At 41.6% G+C, this 19,402-nt stretch overlaps 1 protein-coding gene across 1 annotated transcript in view; it reads right to left on the bottom strand.

The window, feature by feature from the left end:
• Positions 1–15,430, bottom strand: part of LOC111962489 (pleckstrin homology domain-containing family G member 7-like) — a 33,949-nt gene extending 18,519 nt beyond the window's left edge. The window contains exons 1-7 of the mRNA XM_023985609.2: positions 15,000–15,430; positions 12,890–13,670; positions 11,778–11,800; positions 4,508–4,626; positions 4,121–4,161; positions 3,449–3,547; positions 2,743–2,895 (exon numbers count right to left, since the gene is read on the bottom strand). Coding sequence (XP_023841377.1) covers positions 2,743–2,895; positions 3,449–3,547; positions 4,121–4,161; positions 4,508–4,626; positions 11,778–11,800; positions 12,890–13,540 — 1,086 coding nt within the window. The 5' untranslated portion in view covers positions 13,541–13,670; positions 15,000–15,430. The remainder of the gene's footprint in view (positions 1–2,742; positions 2,896–3,448; positions 3,548–4,120; positions 4,162–4,507; positions 4,627–11,777; positions 11,801–12,889; positions 13,671–14,999) is intronic.
• Positions 15,431–19,402: the final 3,972 nt, after the last annotated feature.

The following is a 19,402-nucleotide window of genomic DNA, read 5'->3' as shown; positions in this document are numbered from 1 at the left end:
TCTGATTAGGCTGCGTCCACCCCGGTGCTCAGAATGATTAACCTGATTAGGGCGTCACCCCCGGTGCTCAGAATGATTAATCTGATTAGGGCGTCCACCCCGGTGCTCGAATGATTAACTGATTAGGGCGTCACCCCCGTGCTCAGAATGATAACCTGATTAGGGCGTCCACCCCCGGTGCTCAGAATGATTAACCTGATTAGGGCGTCCACCCCCGGTGCTCAGAATGATTAATCTGATTAGGGCGTCCACCCCCGGTGCTCAGAATGATTAACCTGATTAGGGCGTCCACCCCCGGTGCTCAGAACTGGATTAACCTGATTAGGGCGTCACCCCGGTGCTCAATGAATTTAACCTGATTAGGGCGTCCACCCCGGTGCTCAGAATGATTAACCTGATTAGGGCGTCCACCCCGGTGCTCAGAATGATTAATTGTTAGGGCGTCCACCCCGGTGCTCAGAATGATTAACCTGATTGGGCGTCACCCGGTGCTCAGAATGATTAATCTGATTAGGGCGTCCACCCCCGGTGCTCAGAATGATTAACCTGATTAGGGCGTCCACCCCCGGTGCTCAGAATGACAGTAATCACATTTAGATTATGGTCATTAATATTAACAGAATATGCAACATGAGGATGCAGCGGCGTGTGTCCATCTAAATTAAATCACATTTTATTTGTCGCATGCGCCGAATACAACAGGTGTAGACTTTGCCGTGAAATGATTACTTGCGAGCCCTTTCCCAACAATGCAGTTAAAAAGTAGAAAATGAACAACTAAATAAAAAGAAAGTAGTAACAAAAAAAAACTGATGCGTACTTTGAAGATATTAGAATAACAGTTCACATTTCCCCATCCAACAAAACAAAATCACTAGCCTATGTCAATCTATTATCACCCATAGTGGAAAAGTTTACCTATTCTATTTGCCAACTTGTCATTCTGCGCCAGGAAGAAATAGCCTATTCAAAACAGACTGGGACAGTTGTGGGACTATTGATCCCAAATTCATACAATCTGTAGGCCTAGGCTACATCAAAAACAAGAGCCTGATGCAACAGATCAGAACGTTTAGCTTAAAATGTTAATAAACTATTGTTTCTTCACATTATAAACACAGCAATGCGCACAACGCAGTAGGCTACGTGCAAATGTTCGTTCCATAATGCAAWTAGCGGGAAAACACCATTGTCAAAAGCGCACCGCACATGCAAGCAGTTTCATGTGACAGAGATGAACATATCCTAGAAATTTCGAAATCGCAGAGATCTAAAGATGCAAGAACTAGCATTGGTTGCTAATATGACTAGGATTGTGCCTTTGGCTTCTGGAAAATGAAAGAAAATTGATTTGAAAACCAAATGAACATGAGATACTGGTTTCAATTGCACATGGAAGTCTTTATAAAAGAATTGCCTCCAAGTTTTTATGGTCAGATTTTGGCTAAGCTACTTTGAAGCAAGGTAAAACATTGCTCATAATATAAAGTAAAACTTTCAGGTTTCAAACAATTAAGTAAATGTTTTCAAAATGCATACTGCCTCCAGCTCATTGCAAAGTGTTGTGTGATGAGCTGAAGCCTGCCTACCGTTGTTGCCAAATGGGAAGCATGCTTCAATTACCAGCTTAGAAAAACAAATATTAGCTCTTTTTAATTATGGCTATCAAAACTTTTTTTTTTAACATGTGACTGCATTTAGAATTGTTGCGCAATGATTGGGTTTATAAAAGCACATGTTTATTTCAGCAACAAACAAGCTGTTTGAGGAGCTGTAGCAGCAGTTCTTGCGCTGTCTGACAGATTTTCCCCTCAAACAAGGCTCTGTATCTGTCACGGTCGTTATAATGAGTGGACCAAAGCGCAGCGTGATCTGGGTTCCACATCTTTTTATTTCTAGGTGAAACTCACAGCAAAACAAAACAATAAATCTCGAAATGTGACGCTAACAGGCAAAAGGGGAAATGGCTGCCTAAATATGATCCCCAATCAGAGACAACGATAAACAGCTGCCTCTGATTGGGAACCATACCAGGCCAACATAGAAATATAAATCACCTAGATGACCCACCCTAGTCACACCCCGACCTAACCAACATAGAGAATAAACATCTCTCTATGGTCAGGGCGTGACAGTATCTGTATGTGTGTGTGTGTGACAAATAAGATATATGACGACTAACGAAAATACACACGCGGCAATTTATCTCCACTAAATTAAGAAAATGTACCTATAGACCGATAAGCATGACCAGTCAAATGTAATTCCATCGACTGGTATTTGCATCAATGAATAGGCTAAAAAGCATTATTTTGCTATAGAATTGTTTTTCTTCTTTTGTTTTTTGGCTATTTTTTATTTTTTGGCTATTAATTTTTTTTATTGGCCAAAAGCCGGCTATTACCGGCTAACGGAAACCCTGGTGTGTGATTTGATTTGATTATTAGGATTCCCATTAGCCGATGCCAATGGCGACAGCTAGTCTTACTGGGGTCCGACATATAAACGAAAAAGACATTACAGACAAAATACTTTACAATTTACATACATTTAAAAACATGAACATGTAGTGTGTGTGTGCATCTATCAGTTACACATACATGTCAGTACATATACACAACAAGTAGGTTGTGTGTGTGTGTGTGTGTGTGTGTGTGTGTGTGTGTGTGTGTGTGTTGTTGTGTGTGTGTGTGTGTGTGTGTGTGTGTGTGAGAGAGAGGAGGCGTATATCAAGTAAGTCACCTCTTTGAGCACCATGAGCTGATCCAGGAAGTAAACACACTCGCTGGTGAAGAGTTCCCAGATGGCTTCCTGTCTCTTGTAGTCTTGGGGGTCACAGTCAGACATCAGCTGAGACGAATCACAGTCCCTCAGGAACTCCTCTAGAGAACAGTCCTGGGGATGGAGGGAATGATAAGACAGATGGATGGTTGGATAGATGTTATTTGAATAATACACAAGAGTGATTAATTGTGGTTTTCGCCCGGCTAGGCTAGTGAGGTCATAAGTACGAGGCGACTGCATTCTGTAGTGTGTCTTGTTACTATGCCCAATGCTGTAACTTAAGTCTATTATCATCTGCTGTCTGTTAGAGTTTATAAGTGTACAATTGTCATGTGCGTAGGCCAACAATAAAGTCTTGTTCCCGTCCATTGTGTAATTTATATGTTTCAGGGGCTTCGTTGTTCCTGAAATAATTCCTCGGAGCACTGACTCAATTATGACTGGATTCCAAGTTACAACACAGATATGTAACTATTAGATATTACACAGCTAAGAGGAAAAGGGGCTTATTCAATCAATCAAGTTTATTTTATATAGCCCTTCGTACATCAGCTAATATCTCGAAGTGCTGTACAGAAACCCAGCCTAAAACCCCAAACAGCAAGCAATGCAGGTGTAGAAGCACGGTGAAGCTTGGATCATATGTTCATATGGCTTTTCTCACCTTGTACTTCTGGAAGTCTGTGTCCCTCCAGTCTTGAATCTGTTCCGTCGAGAGATATTTCTCAATATCAGAGGCAGAGCATGTTCTCTTCCCTTTAGTCTGAGAGGAACAAATACAGGCTCAACGTCAAATGTTCCTTGGACAATCCATCAGGTTTTCCTACTATAGGTATGAGTGTCTGTTTGCCTAAGTGAAAATGTGAATGTGTGTATGTATACAGTAAGAGTGAGTGTGTACGTGTGTGTGTGTGTGTGTTTGCGCACGCATGTGTGCGTGCCCGCGTGTGCACGGTCATACACTTATGGAAGTGAACAGTGGAACAGTGAACTACAGTATACACCAACAGTGTTTGTCCAAATATTTGCCCATCTATCTATCCGTCTGGCCAAACACATTTAACTAAATAATTGAGTTAGATTGAATTGGTTTGGCTCAGTGTTGTTGACTCATTCTGAAATCTCAGGAGGCCATGAGAACAGAGGGGAGGAAAGCGTATTAATTAATGCTGTGATTAAAAGTGGGTCAGAGAACAATGTCCTTAATTCCATTGCAGCTCGCCTGAGCACACTGGCAGCTTCACAGCCCTGGCAAACAAAACACAAACAACTAGACTGTGGCAGGCTAGCTAGGGTGAGCAGCAGGGGGAAAACAACAAACAGACAGTACACCTACCGTGCTACGTCTGGAGAAAGGCCACCTGGGTTTCTTGGTGTCTGTGGAAATTGAGAAAGTGGTATTGTGATTATCTACAAAGGCCTGGCTTCATAGGTCTGCTGTTAAAAAATTTGTTCACACTCCAAAGGATATATGTAGACAGGATTTAAAAAATCCCGCTGCAAGTGGTAATAATGTGAAAATAGTTGATGAATGTTGCTTATATTTGTGTAACAAGTGAACTTCTGATGCAGTTACGAAAGTCATAGCAAGGTAACTGTAAAATAATAGCTATAAAAAAATAACACTGATCACTGAAGGCCTACAATCTGGACTTAAAAGCAATCAACAAGTTGTTAACAAAAATGTAGCAATAAAGTGCAGAAAAGCAGCTTCAGTGTTAACCTGAAAAGTTGGAGAGGTTCAGTAGGTCTGCCACCCCATTGGACACAAACAGGTCCCCCGGCGAAACATCCAATCCGGGCAGACTGACCACCACAGAACTCCGCCTCCTCTCCTGCAGTCTTGGGAACAAGGTATGAAGAGAGAGACAGTTTCTAGAACATTCTGACCAATAACAGCCAATTTCTAGACATTCTGATCAATAAGAGCCGGTTTCTATACAAAACTGACCAATAAGGCCCCATAGTATTTATTTWAAAAAATGTAGGGGGTAGATCAGCTTTAATATTCAAGATAGATTGTGGCTTCTATCAATGTAATTGTCTATTATTTGAAATATTGTCACGACTTCCGCCGAAGTTGGTCCCTCTCCTTGTTCGTTCGGCGGTCGACGTCACCGGCTTTCTAGTCACCACCGATCCATGTTTCATTTTCGTTTTGTTTTGTCTTCATCGTACACACCTGGTTTCCATTCCATAATCATGTTCCTTATTTAACCCTCTGGCTTCCCCTTTTGATTTGTGCGTGATTGTGTTTGTGAAGTGGTTCCGTGTACGTGTTCTGGATTGTTTATGTTTATCCTTGTTGGATTATTGTTGATATTGAGTAAAGATCGTGGCTTTACTCATACATGTGTCCTGCYCCTGACTCCGCTTTATTCCATTCACCTGGAACACTGACAAATATAAAAAATAAATTTAAAAACATTGTTTTCCCCTAACCCTACCACCACCCCTCTACTAATTGGAGTAAAGTAATGTACAACAATACCCAGACTTCTACTTCCAGCTTATACATACTATATACATTTTATTTTACATTAGATATATTTTGTTTGTCCAAGGCCTTTCTAACTAGTGTGACGAACTGTATTTTAAGTGTGAGGTATACTGTATGTCAAAGTGACCTATATTTAAGTGATAATGCCCGAGAAGCCGTGTTTGGAAGATATCTTGGCACGGGTGTTGTTAGGCCGAGATGAAGTCGAGGGTTGTCAAACCGCGCCAATATATCCTCCAAACACCGGCTTCTTGGGCATTATCACTTTTATACAACGTGTTACCAACATATTCAAATAATGATTTACATATTTTCATTAATGTAAGAGGTGCATAACTGGCTGCAGGGAAGTCAGGCGCAGAAGAGCAGAACTGGGTAATAACCGGAGCAGTTTAATGAGGTAAAACCGACGGCACCCAGAACAACAAAATATGGGTTGAAATAACACGTCGCAGACCAGTCTATAATGCTTTACAACAAACAATTCCACACACAGACATGGGGGGAACAGAGGGTTATATACACGTCACGTAATGAGGGAATGTAAACCAGGTGTGTGGGAAAACAAGACAAAACAAATGGAAAATTAAAGGTGGATCGGCGATGGCTAGAAGACCGGTGACGTCGACCGCCGAACGCCGCTCGAACAAGGAGAGGAACCGACAATTAAAAAGGTTAGATTCCAAGATGGCGGACTGAAAATAGCGGTGCAGATTGTCTCAAAATAAAAACGCAATATTCAATATCTGTAAATTAGACTATATATTAGTACTTCATATACTCGTGGGTAATAACATTCAATCTGGATAGCAACACAAAACAAATCATAAGACTTGAGAAATGTATCGACAAATATTACGAAAACAAGCAACACTCAAACATAACGGACAGTAAACAAGGAGAATCAAACTCCCAAATTCTTGCAACCAATAGAATGCTATATATATGGGGGATACAACCTTCCCAGCTCTGCAGAGTTTGCTGCGAAGAGACAGAATCATTTGTTTTGGTCATGTCCATATGTAGCTTGTTTTTGTTCCCAGTCCCAGGAATGGCTGAAGAATTGCAACATTTAACTGTAGCTAACTCTGCAGATAGCCCTACTGGGTGATCTGAAAGGTCATAGTCAATCGATCAATAATATAATAATACTTCTAGCAAAAATGTTGAATTTTTAATTTACAATCTGTAGAAATTATGAGAATAGAAAGGTCAGCACTTTTGTGAAACATCACAGCAAAGTCAAAAAATATATGGCAAATAGAAATATGGCAAATAGTGTTAATAGATAGATGGGAGGGGTTGAATGGAGCTGAAGGTTGGGAATAATAACGACTAATAACAACAAGATAACTAATGTAAAACATACTGTGTCTGTAAAAAGTATACAGGTTCAGAACGTTTGTGAAATAAATAGATGGGAGAGGTTGAGGTGAGAGGAAGGACAGGAGTAAAAACAAACAAAAGATAACTATTGTAAAATAGACTGTGCCCATAAAATGTATATAGAAGTAGAAGCCTAAGGTTGTTGTTCACTAGTTTACTCCAATTAAGGGGGGAATAGAAAATAATAAAGGAAAATATCTTTAAAAAAATATGTATATATATATGTACATTTGAAGTTGGAAGTTTACATACACTTAGGTCGGAGTCATTAAAACTATTTTTTCAACCACTCCACAAATTTCTTGTTAACTACTGTATAGTTTTATAGTTTTGGCAAGTCGGTTTGGACATCTACTTTGTGCATGACACAAATCATTTTTCCAAATATTGTTTACAGACAGATAATTTCACTTATAATTCACTGTATCACAATTCCAGTGGGTCAGACGTTTACATACACTAAATTGACTGTGCCTTTAAACAGCTTGGKCAATTCCAGAAAATGGTGTCATGGCTTTAGAAGCTTCTGATTAATTGATATCATTTGAGTCAATTGGAGGTGTACCTGTGGATGTGTTTCAAGGCCTACCTTCAAACTCAGTGCCTCTTTGCTTGACATTATGGGAAAATCAAAAGAAATCAACCAAGACCTCAGAAAAAAAATCTGGAAAGACTGAAAACTAGCTGCACTTCGTTTTGTTTTACCTTTTTTCAATTGACATTTTTTTGTATAAAATGATGCCAGCTGATTCYTGATTTCAACTGGCTGAGAAACACTGCCTGCCTGTATGTTTTGTTCCGACTCCCGACACGTTCATTACTATGGGACAGCAGGAGATCGAATTTGAATATTGAAACAATGTTGCAAATGTCGGAGACAGACAGCAAGGTTTATACAAATCTCCGCGGTTGAAAACTAAATGTTAGTCTCAAAGAAATGTGAGATAATGTCTAGATGCTTTTTTATAGTGGAGATCAAGTATATAAATTGCCTGGCTGGGCTGATGAGACAGTGGATTGCGCATTCAGATGGAACAGAGTAAATAGGCATTTAAAAGTCATAGATTTASCCGGTGGTAACTTGTGGAATAGACAACGGCTGGAATGCGGATTTAACCCATCAGCATTCAGGATTAGACCCACACATCATATAAAGGTATAACAACAACAATGCTTTATGACGTAATAAGAGAAGGTGTAATACAAGGTGAGCAATACAGTATGTCAAAGGGAGGTACAGTATAAATGATACAGGTGTAATAACGAACACGAGTAATGGCGTAACAAATTAGCTAATGTATATTTAACAACATAATMGAACAGAATCAACAGACACAGAATATTCTCACAGTATTTGCCAAGAAGACGGTTTAACAGGAAATATCAGAATTCCTTTTGGCATTTCTACATTGATGAAATACCATATGCACTCACTGCACTGTGAACTAGCAAGTGCATGAGGGTMTGTGGTAAACATTACCGTAAAGCGCCTGCGCACATGTGTGAGCGTGTGTTTGTGCTTTTATAGTCCTTAGCTCTTCTGTCAGAGGAAGAAACTAAAGCATTGCCAGACCCAAGACAGGAAAATCACAATACTGCCTTTTCGTCCCAGGCAGTGCTGGAACAGCCACTGTTCTCAACTGTTTTCACGTCATCCCTTTGWGTTGTTGTTGAGGGTGAACTGCAGGTACACGCAGAAGGCAAATATCCAAATGACAAATCATACAGAATGAATGGATTAGTGATTGCCAATTAATGAATGTATGTATTGACATCTTATGCATTCGTTATGTTGTGTGCTATGGTAATATAAAGTATGTACCTACTTGAATTGACTTCCTTACCACTGCATAAATACACTGAGTGTACAAAACATTAAGGACACCTTCCTAAAATGTAGTTGCACCCCCCCCTTTTTGCCCTCGGAACAGCATCAATTCGTTGGGGCATGGACTCTACAAGATGTCAAAGCGTTCCACATGGATGCTGGCCCATGTTGACTCCAATGCTTCCCATAGTTTTGTCAAGTTGGATGGATGTCCTTTGGGTGGTGGACCATTCTTGATACACATGGGAAACTGTTGAGCGTGAAAAACCCAGTAGCGRTGTAGTTCTTGACACAAACCTATTAACATACCCTGTTCAAGGGCACTTAAATKTTTTGTCTTGCCCATTCACCCTCTGAATGGCACACATACACAATCCATGTCTCAATTGTCTAAAGGCTTAAAAGTCTTTCTTTAACCTGTCTCCTCCCCTTCATCTACACTGATTGAAGTGGATTTAACAAGTACAATCAATAAGGGATCATAGCTTTCACCTGTATTCACCTGGTCATTCTATATCATGGAAAGAGCAGGTGTCCTTAATGTTTTGTCCACTCAGTGTATGTACACACTCTATAAAACCAACCACAGTAGCTACCTCTGACTGAGTTTACAAGATAGATTTCAGTTGTCTTTCCGGGGGAATAGTGAGAGGAGTAATGATGAGCCAAATAACAACCTGATAGGCTGGTCTTTAGCCATTCAGTTTAACATTCACTACCAGTGCTGTGACTAGACTAGACTACTCACTGGCTTTATAGCTTTCATAGTGAGGTCTTGAATAACTATCTCTCCAGTTGCTRTATTAAACTAAAAGCTCATGGGTTTAGTTAATGTACCCATGATTCCAGACTTTTTTGTATTTTTTATTCCTTCCTAATAGCTGAGTAATTAATGACAATTTAGAGTATAGTAACGTTAGACTAGGGTTACGTGAGACACAATCCAGTGTTTGATTGAAGACAGAGTAAAACATACTCAATCATTTAGGATTTTTTTCAGAATGTGAATGGTGTTATAATTTTGTTATCATGTATACTGCACCATAAGTTAGACTTGGAGTACAGACTTTCGCTGTGCTTGGTGAAAGGTTATCTAGAAATGATGACACCATAAGGAAGACAAACAGCTGAAAATCAAAGGCTGTTTATGATGGCGTAAACAGAACCCACAAACAGGAACAGTTATACAACTACAGGGAACGGAAGTATGTTGGTTCTTGATTTTATTTRATGGTCTGTTACCAAAATGTCTCACCCTATCCAAAAAGTCTACCCATTGTCATTCTCCTTGGATTGTATGGATGTCCTCAGGAAACTGCTGTGCATCTGTAATGGTATGCTTATATAACCAGCCGTACTTATCTTATGTAAACCACCAACAGAAGAGTGACTGACTGGAGTGTAGATGAGGTGCAGCAAGCCAATGTGTACACCTCAACGGTGTCCTTCTGTAAGTGTACAATGAGACCCGAGTAATGTGGAATGTTAGTTCTCCCCTGGCCACTCCCCTGGCCACTCCCCTGGCCGCCTCAGCACAGATAATACCTCTGAGTGCAACTACTGTTCTTTGTCCTCTCTAGGACTATCTTCTCTTTAGTAAACTAATATCAGTCATGGTAGTGTGGACCCTGGCGCATCTTATGGGCCTTATATGTATAGGCACACAAAGGGGGCTGAGTTAACAATACATAGCTCAGTTGGTAGAGCATGGCGTTTGTTACACCAGGGTAGTGGGTTCGATTCCCAGGACCACCCATACYTAAAATGCATGCAACCATAACTGTAAGTCGCTCTGGATAAGAGCGTCTGCTAAATGACTTAAATGTAAATGTAAAATGTAAGTTGCTTTGGATAAAAGCAACTGCTAAATGGCATATATTATATATTATAGTTAACCAGCACCTTGAGCAGGCTATACGTCTTACAGTAAATGCAAGTGGATGATGATGGTGGTGGTGGTGGAAGAGTACTGCATGAGGATCTGTCAAAAACAGTTCAGCACTAATTGCAGTTTATTTCCAAGCAGGTCACAAAGACATCATGTCTCATTGTGGCCAGTCAGAATGCCCTCTGTGCTTCGGCCCCTCTGCCACTGAGTCGAGCCCCTGCAAAGAGGGGCACTTCGTCCCCCAAACCACCCCCCTGCAGAAAAATAACGATGCCCGAAAACAAAGCGGTTCTGACCAATGGTCTTGCTGATCCCTGCCAACATGTGGGGGGAAATGAGGGGGATGGTGCTAGGGTGTAACTATAATAATTACAAGGACAATAGCTGCCTAATTATCCAGTAGAAGAGCCTTGCCTGGGCGGCCCATTAGGAGGGGTGGTGGTGGTGGAACTGCTGGCAGTCGAGGAAAAACAGCATTAATGAGGGCTAGTCTCGTCCACACATACAGATGTAGGATGCTAATTTGATCACCCTGTTGCATGAAAACTTTGTGTATTTTAAGGTTTAWAAAGGTTTTTGAAGATTGTAATTTCCACTTTGAATTTTTTCCCTTATGAAAAATGTATTATATTAATTATAATCCACATAATAATTCACATTTCCTGTTGCTGTATGATTATTTTCCTGCTGTACCAAACTGGCTCAAATTAAGATCTTACATCTGTAACCATGGGACTCTCATAACTACACCCACTGAGCTTATGCTGCTCTGCAAACAGTTTCACCAACAAACCCAAAGCACAACGAATATACAATGGAGCTCCCTCTACTCTGGGTCCAATCTTATTTTGCCGTTGAGTGCCAAATGTCCAATGAGCGGATGTAATTCAGGCAACAAGGCCCAGCTTGGGGACATTTTTCCCTCAAGATGTTTCCATACAAACAAACAAACTCCTGGGATCACTGGAACGGTGAACAAATTAGAGATAGCAAAAGAAAGGAACCACACGGTTTAGGATGCAATCATGCAAATTAGAACGTTTGGCTCAAAAATAGTTTGTTCACTGAATGGAGAGAAAGTGGAATTGTCTCTGTTTTGGTCCCATTCGTGCTGGGTTGTATTCATTAGGGCACACCATAGCAAAACATTTTGCAACGGAAAACAGTCAGTTTTGTTCCGTTTGGAGCCTAATGAATACAACCCTGGTTTCCTATATGTGTGCCATAGTTCAGAGTTAGTTGGTTATAGGCAAATTCCCCTCCTGCCATGCAAATAATGTCCAGGTAGTATATGGTAATTGCAGGCCACAGTGTAGGTATTTTTGCCTAAACCAAGTGGGGACACAGATAACACTCAAATCACTCTGTGGACTTGCGGGTGGCAGACCTACCTATTATGGCAAGCCTCCTTGTCCTGTAAAAAGAGACAAAGGCAGCTTGGTTAGGATAATTATGTTGAAAATGGCTTGTTATAAAACAGATACTAATGTGAAAGGGCAAACACATAGACAGTGAACAATAGGACAGGATATCTACTGGATCTAAACATTAGGGGTTGGTTTCTCTGGCACAGATTAACCTTACTCTTGGCCTAAGAAGTACATTCAACAGAGAATCTCCATTGAACATGCTTTTTAGTGCAGGACTAGGTTAATCTGGGTCCGGTTAACCAGCCCTAGAAGGTCAATGATGATTTAAGAACCTTGAGTGTGATGGACTAGAGAAACCGAAGGCCCTGGCTGATTTCAAAGGTGTAGAAACTCTTGCAGAATACACAACACTAAATCAACATTACACAGGCCTCCTGCTCCTACATAACATGGATATATCACTTTCAAACAAACAAAACATTTCAATCTCTTGAAAAAATATTATCTAGAGAAATGTCAAAAGTGTTTTCATATGGTCGTTAGAATTTGAATAGCCCGATTAGCCCTTGACTATCTACAGAGAATGTTGGGACTCTATTGAGAATGGCCGGGTAAAACGCTGGGAGCCCAATGAATAGATCCCCCCCATTAATTTATCCTAATGCCTACTGACATCTCTATTACTGCTGACAGTGGTGAATAGGAGGCCTGTGGAGGAGCCTTGCTGCCTTGCTCTGTGTGTGTGTGTGTGTGTGTGTGTGTGTGTGTGTGTGTGTGTGTGTGTGTGTGTGTGTGTGTGCGTGCGTGCGTGCGTGCGTGCGTGCGTGCGTGCGTGCGTGCGTGCGTTGTGAGAGAGGGAGTAAGGGCTTGCTGGGTGGTGGGGCTGTGCTGAGCTGTCAGTGCATTTACTGCTGATTCATTTGCAGTCAAAAGCTGACTGTGAGCAGCCACCACAGGAAGCCAGGGAGAATGGCTGTTACCCAGGAGGAATGTGGTGTAGCTACTGGCTATCTGCTTTATAAGGCTCAGATTTAAAAAAAAATATATATATGATAAAGTCACAGTGTGGCATATGGCCACCATTCATGCTCAAATGAAAGTTCACCATTTTGGTGATCATAACATTAACTCACCTGATCATCGCTATCATCAGGAAATGCAAAGTCTTTACTAACACTTTGCACACTCCGTGCACCCAGAGATCCTTGTCTCGTGCAAGTAATACCATTGTCAAAAGTCTTTGATCTATGCGATCTGCTTTTCCCCCAGCCTGCGGATGAATTGGGCAGATTATCGAGATGGTTTTCTCCAACGGGAGGGGGGCTGGCCGCCAGCGGAGACTTGTGCCTTTGTACTGGGGAGAGGGGACTCAACGGGGACGGTGTATCTTCCATACCCGACTCCTCCTGTGTGCTGTCCATCCTCACAAGGTCCCGGAAGTCCACCTGCGGACGTCGCGTGCTCCTCATCCTCCTCAATGTCGGGGAGGTGGAGATGCGAGCCGGGGCCTGTCGGTCAAACTGGGTGAGCAAGCCGTCTGCCTCGACCAAAGACGTGTGTTTCAGTTTGGAGTGCGTTCTGGCCAAATCTATATGCATGATAAAGGGGTTACTGGTCTGCGTCTCCTTTTCCTCTGTGGGTTTTGAAACAGTTTGCGTTTCGACATTGGTCACAACCGTCACTTCCATGTTCTCGTTCTCTAGCCACTCAATGTAACTCCAGTCCAAGCTTTTCTCTGCGTCCTGGCCATTCTCGCTCACTATAACCTGTTTCAGCATAGACATCTTGCGCAAGACGGCATTGTAGGCCTAATTATGTCAGGAAAATAGTGTTCCGTTGGTCCTTTTTTCCCAGGTGTGTTGGGGTCAGATCATCCACTGGCAGTTTAGCAGCAACGACGTTTCAGAGACGTTTCTGTGGAATAAAAATGTATCTGCATTAGGTCTAATACAATAAATAGCCTACAAAATACAAAGCAGTCTAGGCGAGCCGTCAAGTCATAATCTTTTTTGTTCAGAGTTCAGTCCACTCACGTTGTGAAACAGTGAAATTATGGATTTGAAAGCTGCTTCTTTTGCCGGCAGAGGGTGGGGGTAGGGGAAGTTCCCACTAAGCACTGACCTACGCATAGCCACGGGAAGGTGTTTGGGTGTGGGGGTGCTGTAGAAAGTATTTGTTGTGCCCGCGTTGTAGATGGTTATATCGGTCCGCTAATACAGGACTAGTAAAGGACCACCTCACTACTTTTGTGAGAATGTAAAAAAATATATATGTTTTTGTTTTTTTGGGGGGTCCTACTTCCCGTGGCTATCGACCYACGCCAACTCTTGTTTTGGTCCTGTCCAGACCTCCTTTTTTCCCCTTGCTTTTTTGTTGTGGTCTGGACTGGCCTTGAATTCAATGTCAATGGACGCTGATTTTTCTGAAGAATCTCAAATATACAATATATTTTGATTTGTTTAACTGCTTTTTGGGGTACTACATGATTCCATATGTGTTATTTCATAATAGAAAAAGAACTTGAATGAGTAACGTTAGGTGTTCTAAAACGTTTGACCGGTAGTGTATTTTAGARATCTTTTCAATGTAGTTTTGCTTACTGGGTTATCTTACAGTTGGTGTTCATAATATACTATAGATACAATCTCTAACAAGTTTCAAGACTACAGTTGCCCGTAAAAACCTGTAGTTTTACCTRCCTCATTGTCAATAGCTATGGGGTTTAAAAGCCTACTTATAACAACSCAAAGGTTTTATTGTTGAATACAGCGCAACAGTTTAACTGTGACGCTGCACTACTGCAACATTGTATCAGTTCAGTGTCACGCCTTGGCAGTTTATAGCGTGGGAAAAGGAAGGTACAAGACCCCCATGCACCTGATCCAACTTTCTTATACTAGTCATTATGGAAACAAATTTAGACTTTTACAATGGGCCTCTCCAGGCCATGTAAAGTGCTATTTAATCAACTCYGGTAGGATTGTTTCATTAGAATTCCCAACAGTAAAATGATTTAGTGACTGATTAGCTCTTTGTTGTTGTCGCGGTGTGCGGGCTGCAGAAGAGCACCCGCACGCACACCCACGAGGTGAATACCGTGGGGGAAACATTATAAACTAGGCCTAGATTATCTAGACTACAATTATTATTAACCAACGATAGGCTAAATAATAACCAACTATTCACATGACAAAAGTTAAAAAGGAGTCGAATGAAGAAGAGCAAAGCTCTGTGTTTACTCACGGCCGTGTGTCCTGTCTCCGCAATGAATCATCCYCTGCGCTTGTACTGTAGCGACGATTTCGGAGTGCCGCGCTCGGGGTTGCTCTGTCATGTCAATGTGACCGCCCTGGGAAACAAAGTGGAGCCAACTCCTGGCACTAGTCTCGGCCGCTGTTCTTTATGCCTGGGAAAGATTTCGTGCATGCGTGCCCAATTGTTTCCTACCCGAAATGTAAATGTGTTATGAGTCAATCAGAAAGCTTAGTTCAGACAATGAATAGGTCCGCGATGTTATTGTGGCAACCAGTATAATTCGTGGCTTGGACTGGACTAAAAGAGGGTTAAAATGTATTCATTTTTATCCAGCATCCTGAGGTGAAGCAAAGGTGTGTGTGTGAGTGTGTGTGTGTTTATGTGTGCGTGTGTGTGTGTGTGTGTGTGTGTGTGTGTGTGTGTGTGTGTGTGTGTGTGTGTGTGTGTGAACAAAGAATGCCATAGTCCAAAAATCCTATAGGATTAGTTGTTTATTTTCAGAATCCTATTGGACTACTTTTTTCCAATTAGAAATCAAAAGTAATCCTAGTGGTTCCTATAGGTTTTGTAGGTTTTTGTCACCCCAGTCAGAATCTTATTTCGAACAGTTTTTTCTTATGCACCCATTAAATTATAGTTTGTTGTACTTTGTTCCAGTACAATACAACAACATTGATTACAACATTTTCATTGATTTGAAGAAAAAAAAACGGTTCTATATTCATTTTGGTTTTATTCACCACCACAATATGGGAGTGATTCAAGGCTGCCAGTTAATTTGCAGTATGACCAATAGTACAGGACACCTTTTTTTGATTTGATTCTTATTCATGCAACTTCTTGTCTTTCAGTTAGACATCACAATATGCCATACAATACTATATACAATGTTACAATAACAAGATTTTGGGGGGGTTGTCCTCTTAGAATGGACAGCATCTTTACATTGCTTATACGCAAATAAAAAGTAGAAGGAAAATAAATGTTTTGGTAGAGTAAGATATGAGCACTACTTTCATTTCATATATAATAGTCAGCTATGCACACAAAAAAAGAGAATGTTTATTTTACCCTCTTTATGTTGGGATAGGGAGAGGAAAATAAATATCTAAAGATAGAGACCCCCCCAAATCATTCGCTCCCAGGGTTGTACCCCCTCTCCCGCCTTCCTCCCTCCCCCAAGAGCTGTCCCTCCCACCCTCCCCATCAATAGAAGGTGCTCCCTCCCCATCCTCCCCATCTCCCTCCTGGATGGAACTACCAGTGCCCACCTAGTGACCTCTTGGCACACCTGATCCAGGTTTTATAAAACATTTAAATAGAAATATGATGAACTGTGTCACATTAAGTTGAAATCAAATTGTTCACACCATTATCCCAGAAACCCTAGACCCACTCCAATTTGCATACCACCCCAACCGATCCACAGAGGATGCTATCTCTATTGCACTCCACACTGCRCTTTCCCACCTGGACAAAAMYAACACCTATGTGAGAATGCTATTCATTGACTACAGCTCAGCATTCAACACCATGGTGTCCTCAAAGCTCATCACTAAGCTAAGGACCCTGGGACTAAACACCTCCCTCTGCAACTGGATCCTGGACTTCCTGACAGGCTGCCCCCAGGTGTTAAGAGTAGGGAACAGCACATCCGTCACGCTGATCCTCAACATGGGGGCCCCTGAGGGGTGTGTGCTCAGTCCCCTCCTGTACTCCCTGTTCACTCATGACTGCATGGCCAGGCACGACTCCAACACCATCATCAAGTTTGCAGATGACACAACAGTGGTAGGCCTGATCACCGACAATGATGAGACAGTCTATAGGTAGGAGGTCAGAGACCTGYRCGTGWGGTMCKAGGACAACKKCCTCTCCCTCAACGTGATCAATACAAAGTAGATGATTGTGGATTACAGGAAAAGGAGGARCGAGCACGCCCCTATTGTCATCGACGGGGCTGTAGTGGAACAGGTTGAGAGCTTCAAGTTCCTTGGTGTCCACATCACCAACAAACTATCATGGTCCAAACACACTAAGACAGTTGTGAGAGGACACGACAAAGCCTATTCAGGAAACTGAAAAGATTTGGCATTGGTCCTCAGATCCTCAAAAGGTTCTACAGCTGCACCATCGAGAGCATCCTGACTGGTTGCATCACTGCCTGGTATGGACACTGCTCGGCCTCCGACCYCAAGGCACTACAGAGGGTAGTGCGTACGGCCCAGTACATCACTGGGGCAAGGCTTCCTGCCATCCAGGACCTCTATATCAGGCGGTGTCAGAGGAAGGCCCTAAAAATTGTCAAAGACTCCAGCCACCGTAGTCATAGACTGTTCTCTCTGCTACCGCACGACAAGCGGTACCAGAGCGCCAAGTTGAGGTCCAAAAGGCTTCTAAACAGCTTCTACCCCCAAGCCATAAGACTCCTGAACAGCTAATCAAAGGGCTACCCAGACCCCTCTTTTACGCTGCTGCTACTCTCTGTTTATAATCTATGCATAGTCACTTTAACTTTACCTACATGTACATATTACCTCAATTACCAAAACTAACCAGTGCCCGAGCACATTGACTCTGTACCAGTACCCCCTGTATTGTTATTTTACTGCTGTTGTTTAATTATTATTATTTTGACCTAACACTTTTTTTTTCTTTTTTTTAATCTTAACTTCTTAAAGCATTTGTTGGTTAAGGGCTTGTAAGTAAGCATTTCACTGTAAGGTCTACTACACCTGTTGTATTTGGCGCATGTGACAAATACAATTTGATTTGATTTGATATGCTTTTTGACTGTGATGCCACATAGCACACCTTTTTGACAGAAATGTAAACAACATTGCAGACAATCTCAGTATGTTTCACAGCTATTGTTGTTGCAGTTGGCACAATAACTTTAATCTGTGACGCAGATGCACCAGAAGCAAATGTTTATTCACGTTGTGTCCCTTGGACCTTTAGGGGGATGGGGCTGCATGAGATAGCTACTGGGTAGAGGGTACATTGCCGGCGGTTCCCACCTATAGGCTCATCATCTCAAGTGGCAAGGGTTGCAGTTCAATAGTGGTTGCTTATGCTGGTATTATACTTCACGTGTCCACTGTCCATCTTCATAGATAATTGTCTGAGAGGTTTGGAGGGTTGGTGCTTGTAGTATCCTAAAAGGCTTCTTAGAATTACAACTCATGAGACTTAAGTACGGTTTAGTATTTAATTGTAACTTAGAATGACATTCTCTTATGCACCTGGCTTAAACTACCTGAAGCTTTCTTAATCATAGTTAAATAGGCAGACATAGGAAATAGCTACGGATAGCGGGAAGCAAACCCCCGTCTTGAGTCAATACTGCCATCTTTTGGTAAACATAAATATACCAGGTTACTACATTCCCCCCCTTTAAAGCTAATAACCCAATTTAATTCCTTTCTGAGCTATGCTATATTCTTATTTACATTTTTTCAAAAATGATCTCCTTTAGGATCTGAAAAAGTCTGGCGGACGTCTCTCTCTAATAGAGCGTCTCAGAGGTGGTGTAGCCTGTCTCTTATACACATCTAGATGTGTATAAGAGACAGGTCCCGGACTGGTGGTCTCAGGAAGTTGAGCATTGTTGGTCTCAGGTGGTTTGTCCAACTGCAACTCTGGGGAACGTTCCAATGTCCTGTCCTGCTCGTTTTAGAATTGATCCAGATCTCCGGATGGAACTGGATTTCGAGCTTGGATCTGATCCACGTGTCTCCTTAGTCTTTGTCCACTTCCGATGATCACAGTGTAAGATACTGGTCCTGAGCAATCCTCAATGGTAGCTGGAATCCATTTAGGACCAAACCCATAGTTTCTTGTATAGACATCATCTCCATAGTTATCCTCATCGCCAAATATGTAGTATCCTTAAAGGCTTCTTAGAATTACGACTCATGAGACTTAAGTACGGTCTAGTATTTAATTGTAACTTAGAATGACATTCTCTTATGCACCTGGCTTAAACTACCTGAAGCTTTCTTAATCATAGTTAAATAGGCAGACATAGGAAATAGCTACGGATAGCGGGAAGCAAACCCCCGTCTTGAGTCAATACTGCCATCTATTGGTAAACATAAATATACCAGGTTACTACAGTGCTCTATATTTTAAGCAGCCAAGTTAACAATAGTGTATTGACAAGTCTAAGGATGAATCCTTTAGAATGTAATTTAAATATCTATACAATTCCCATCGACAAAATTCATAGAAATCCTATAGGAGTTTGAGCCACGGCTCGGCCGACTGTCTGTGCCCTTAACCACTTTCTGTACCCCTCTCTAATGTTTAGCTGTATATCTGTAGGCTACTTACATCTGTCCTGTAATTTATTAACATTTTTATAACTGATCTCCAAACAATAAAAACAT

The sequence above is a fragment of the Salvelinus sp. IW2-2015 genome, linkage group LG4q.1:29 (assembly GCF_002910315.2).
Source record: "Salvelinus sp. IW2-2015 linkage group LG4q.1:29, ASM291031v2, whole genome shotgun sequence".
Classification (NCBI taxonomy): domain Eukaryota; kingdom Metazoa; phylum Chordata; class Actinopteri; order Salmoniformes; family Salmonidae; genus Salvelinus; species Salvelinus sp. IW2-2015.
Note: the sequence above shows the minus strand (reverse complement) of the source record. Positions and strands in the feature narration are given on the sequence as shown.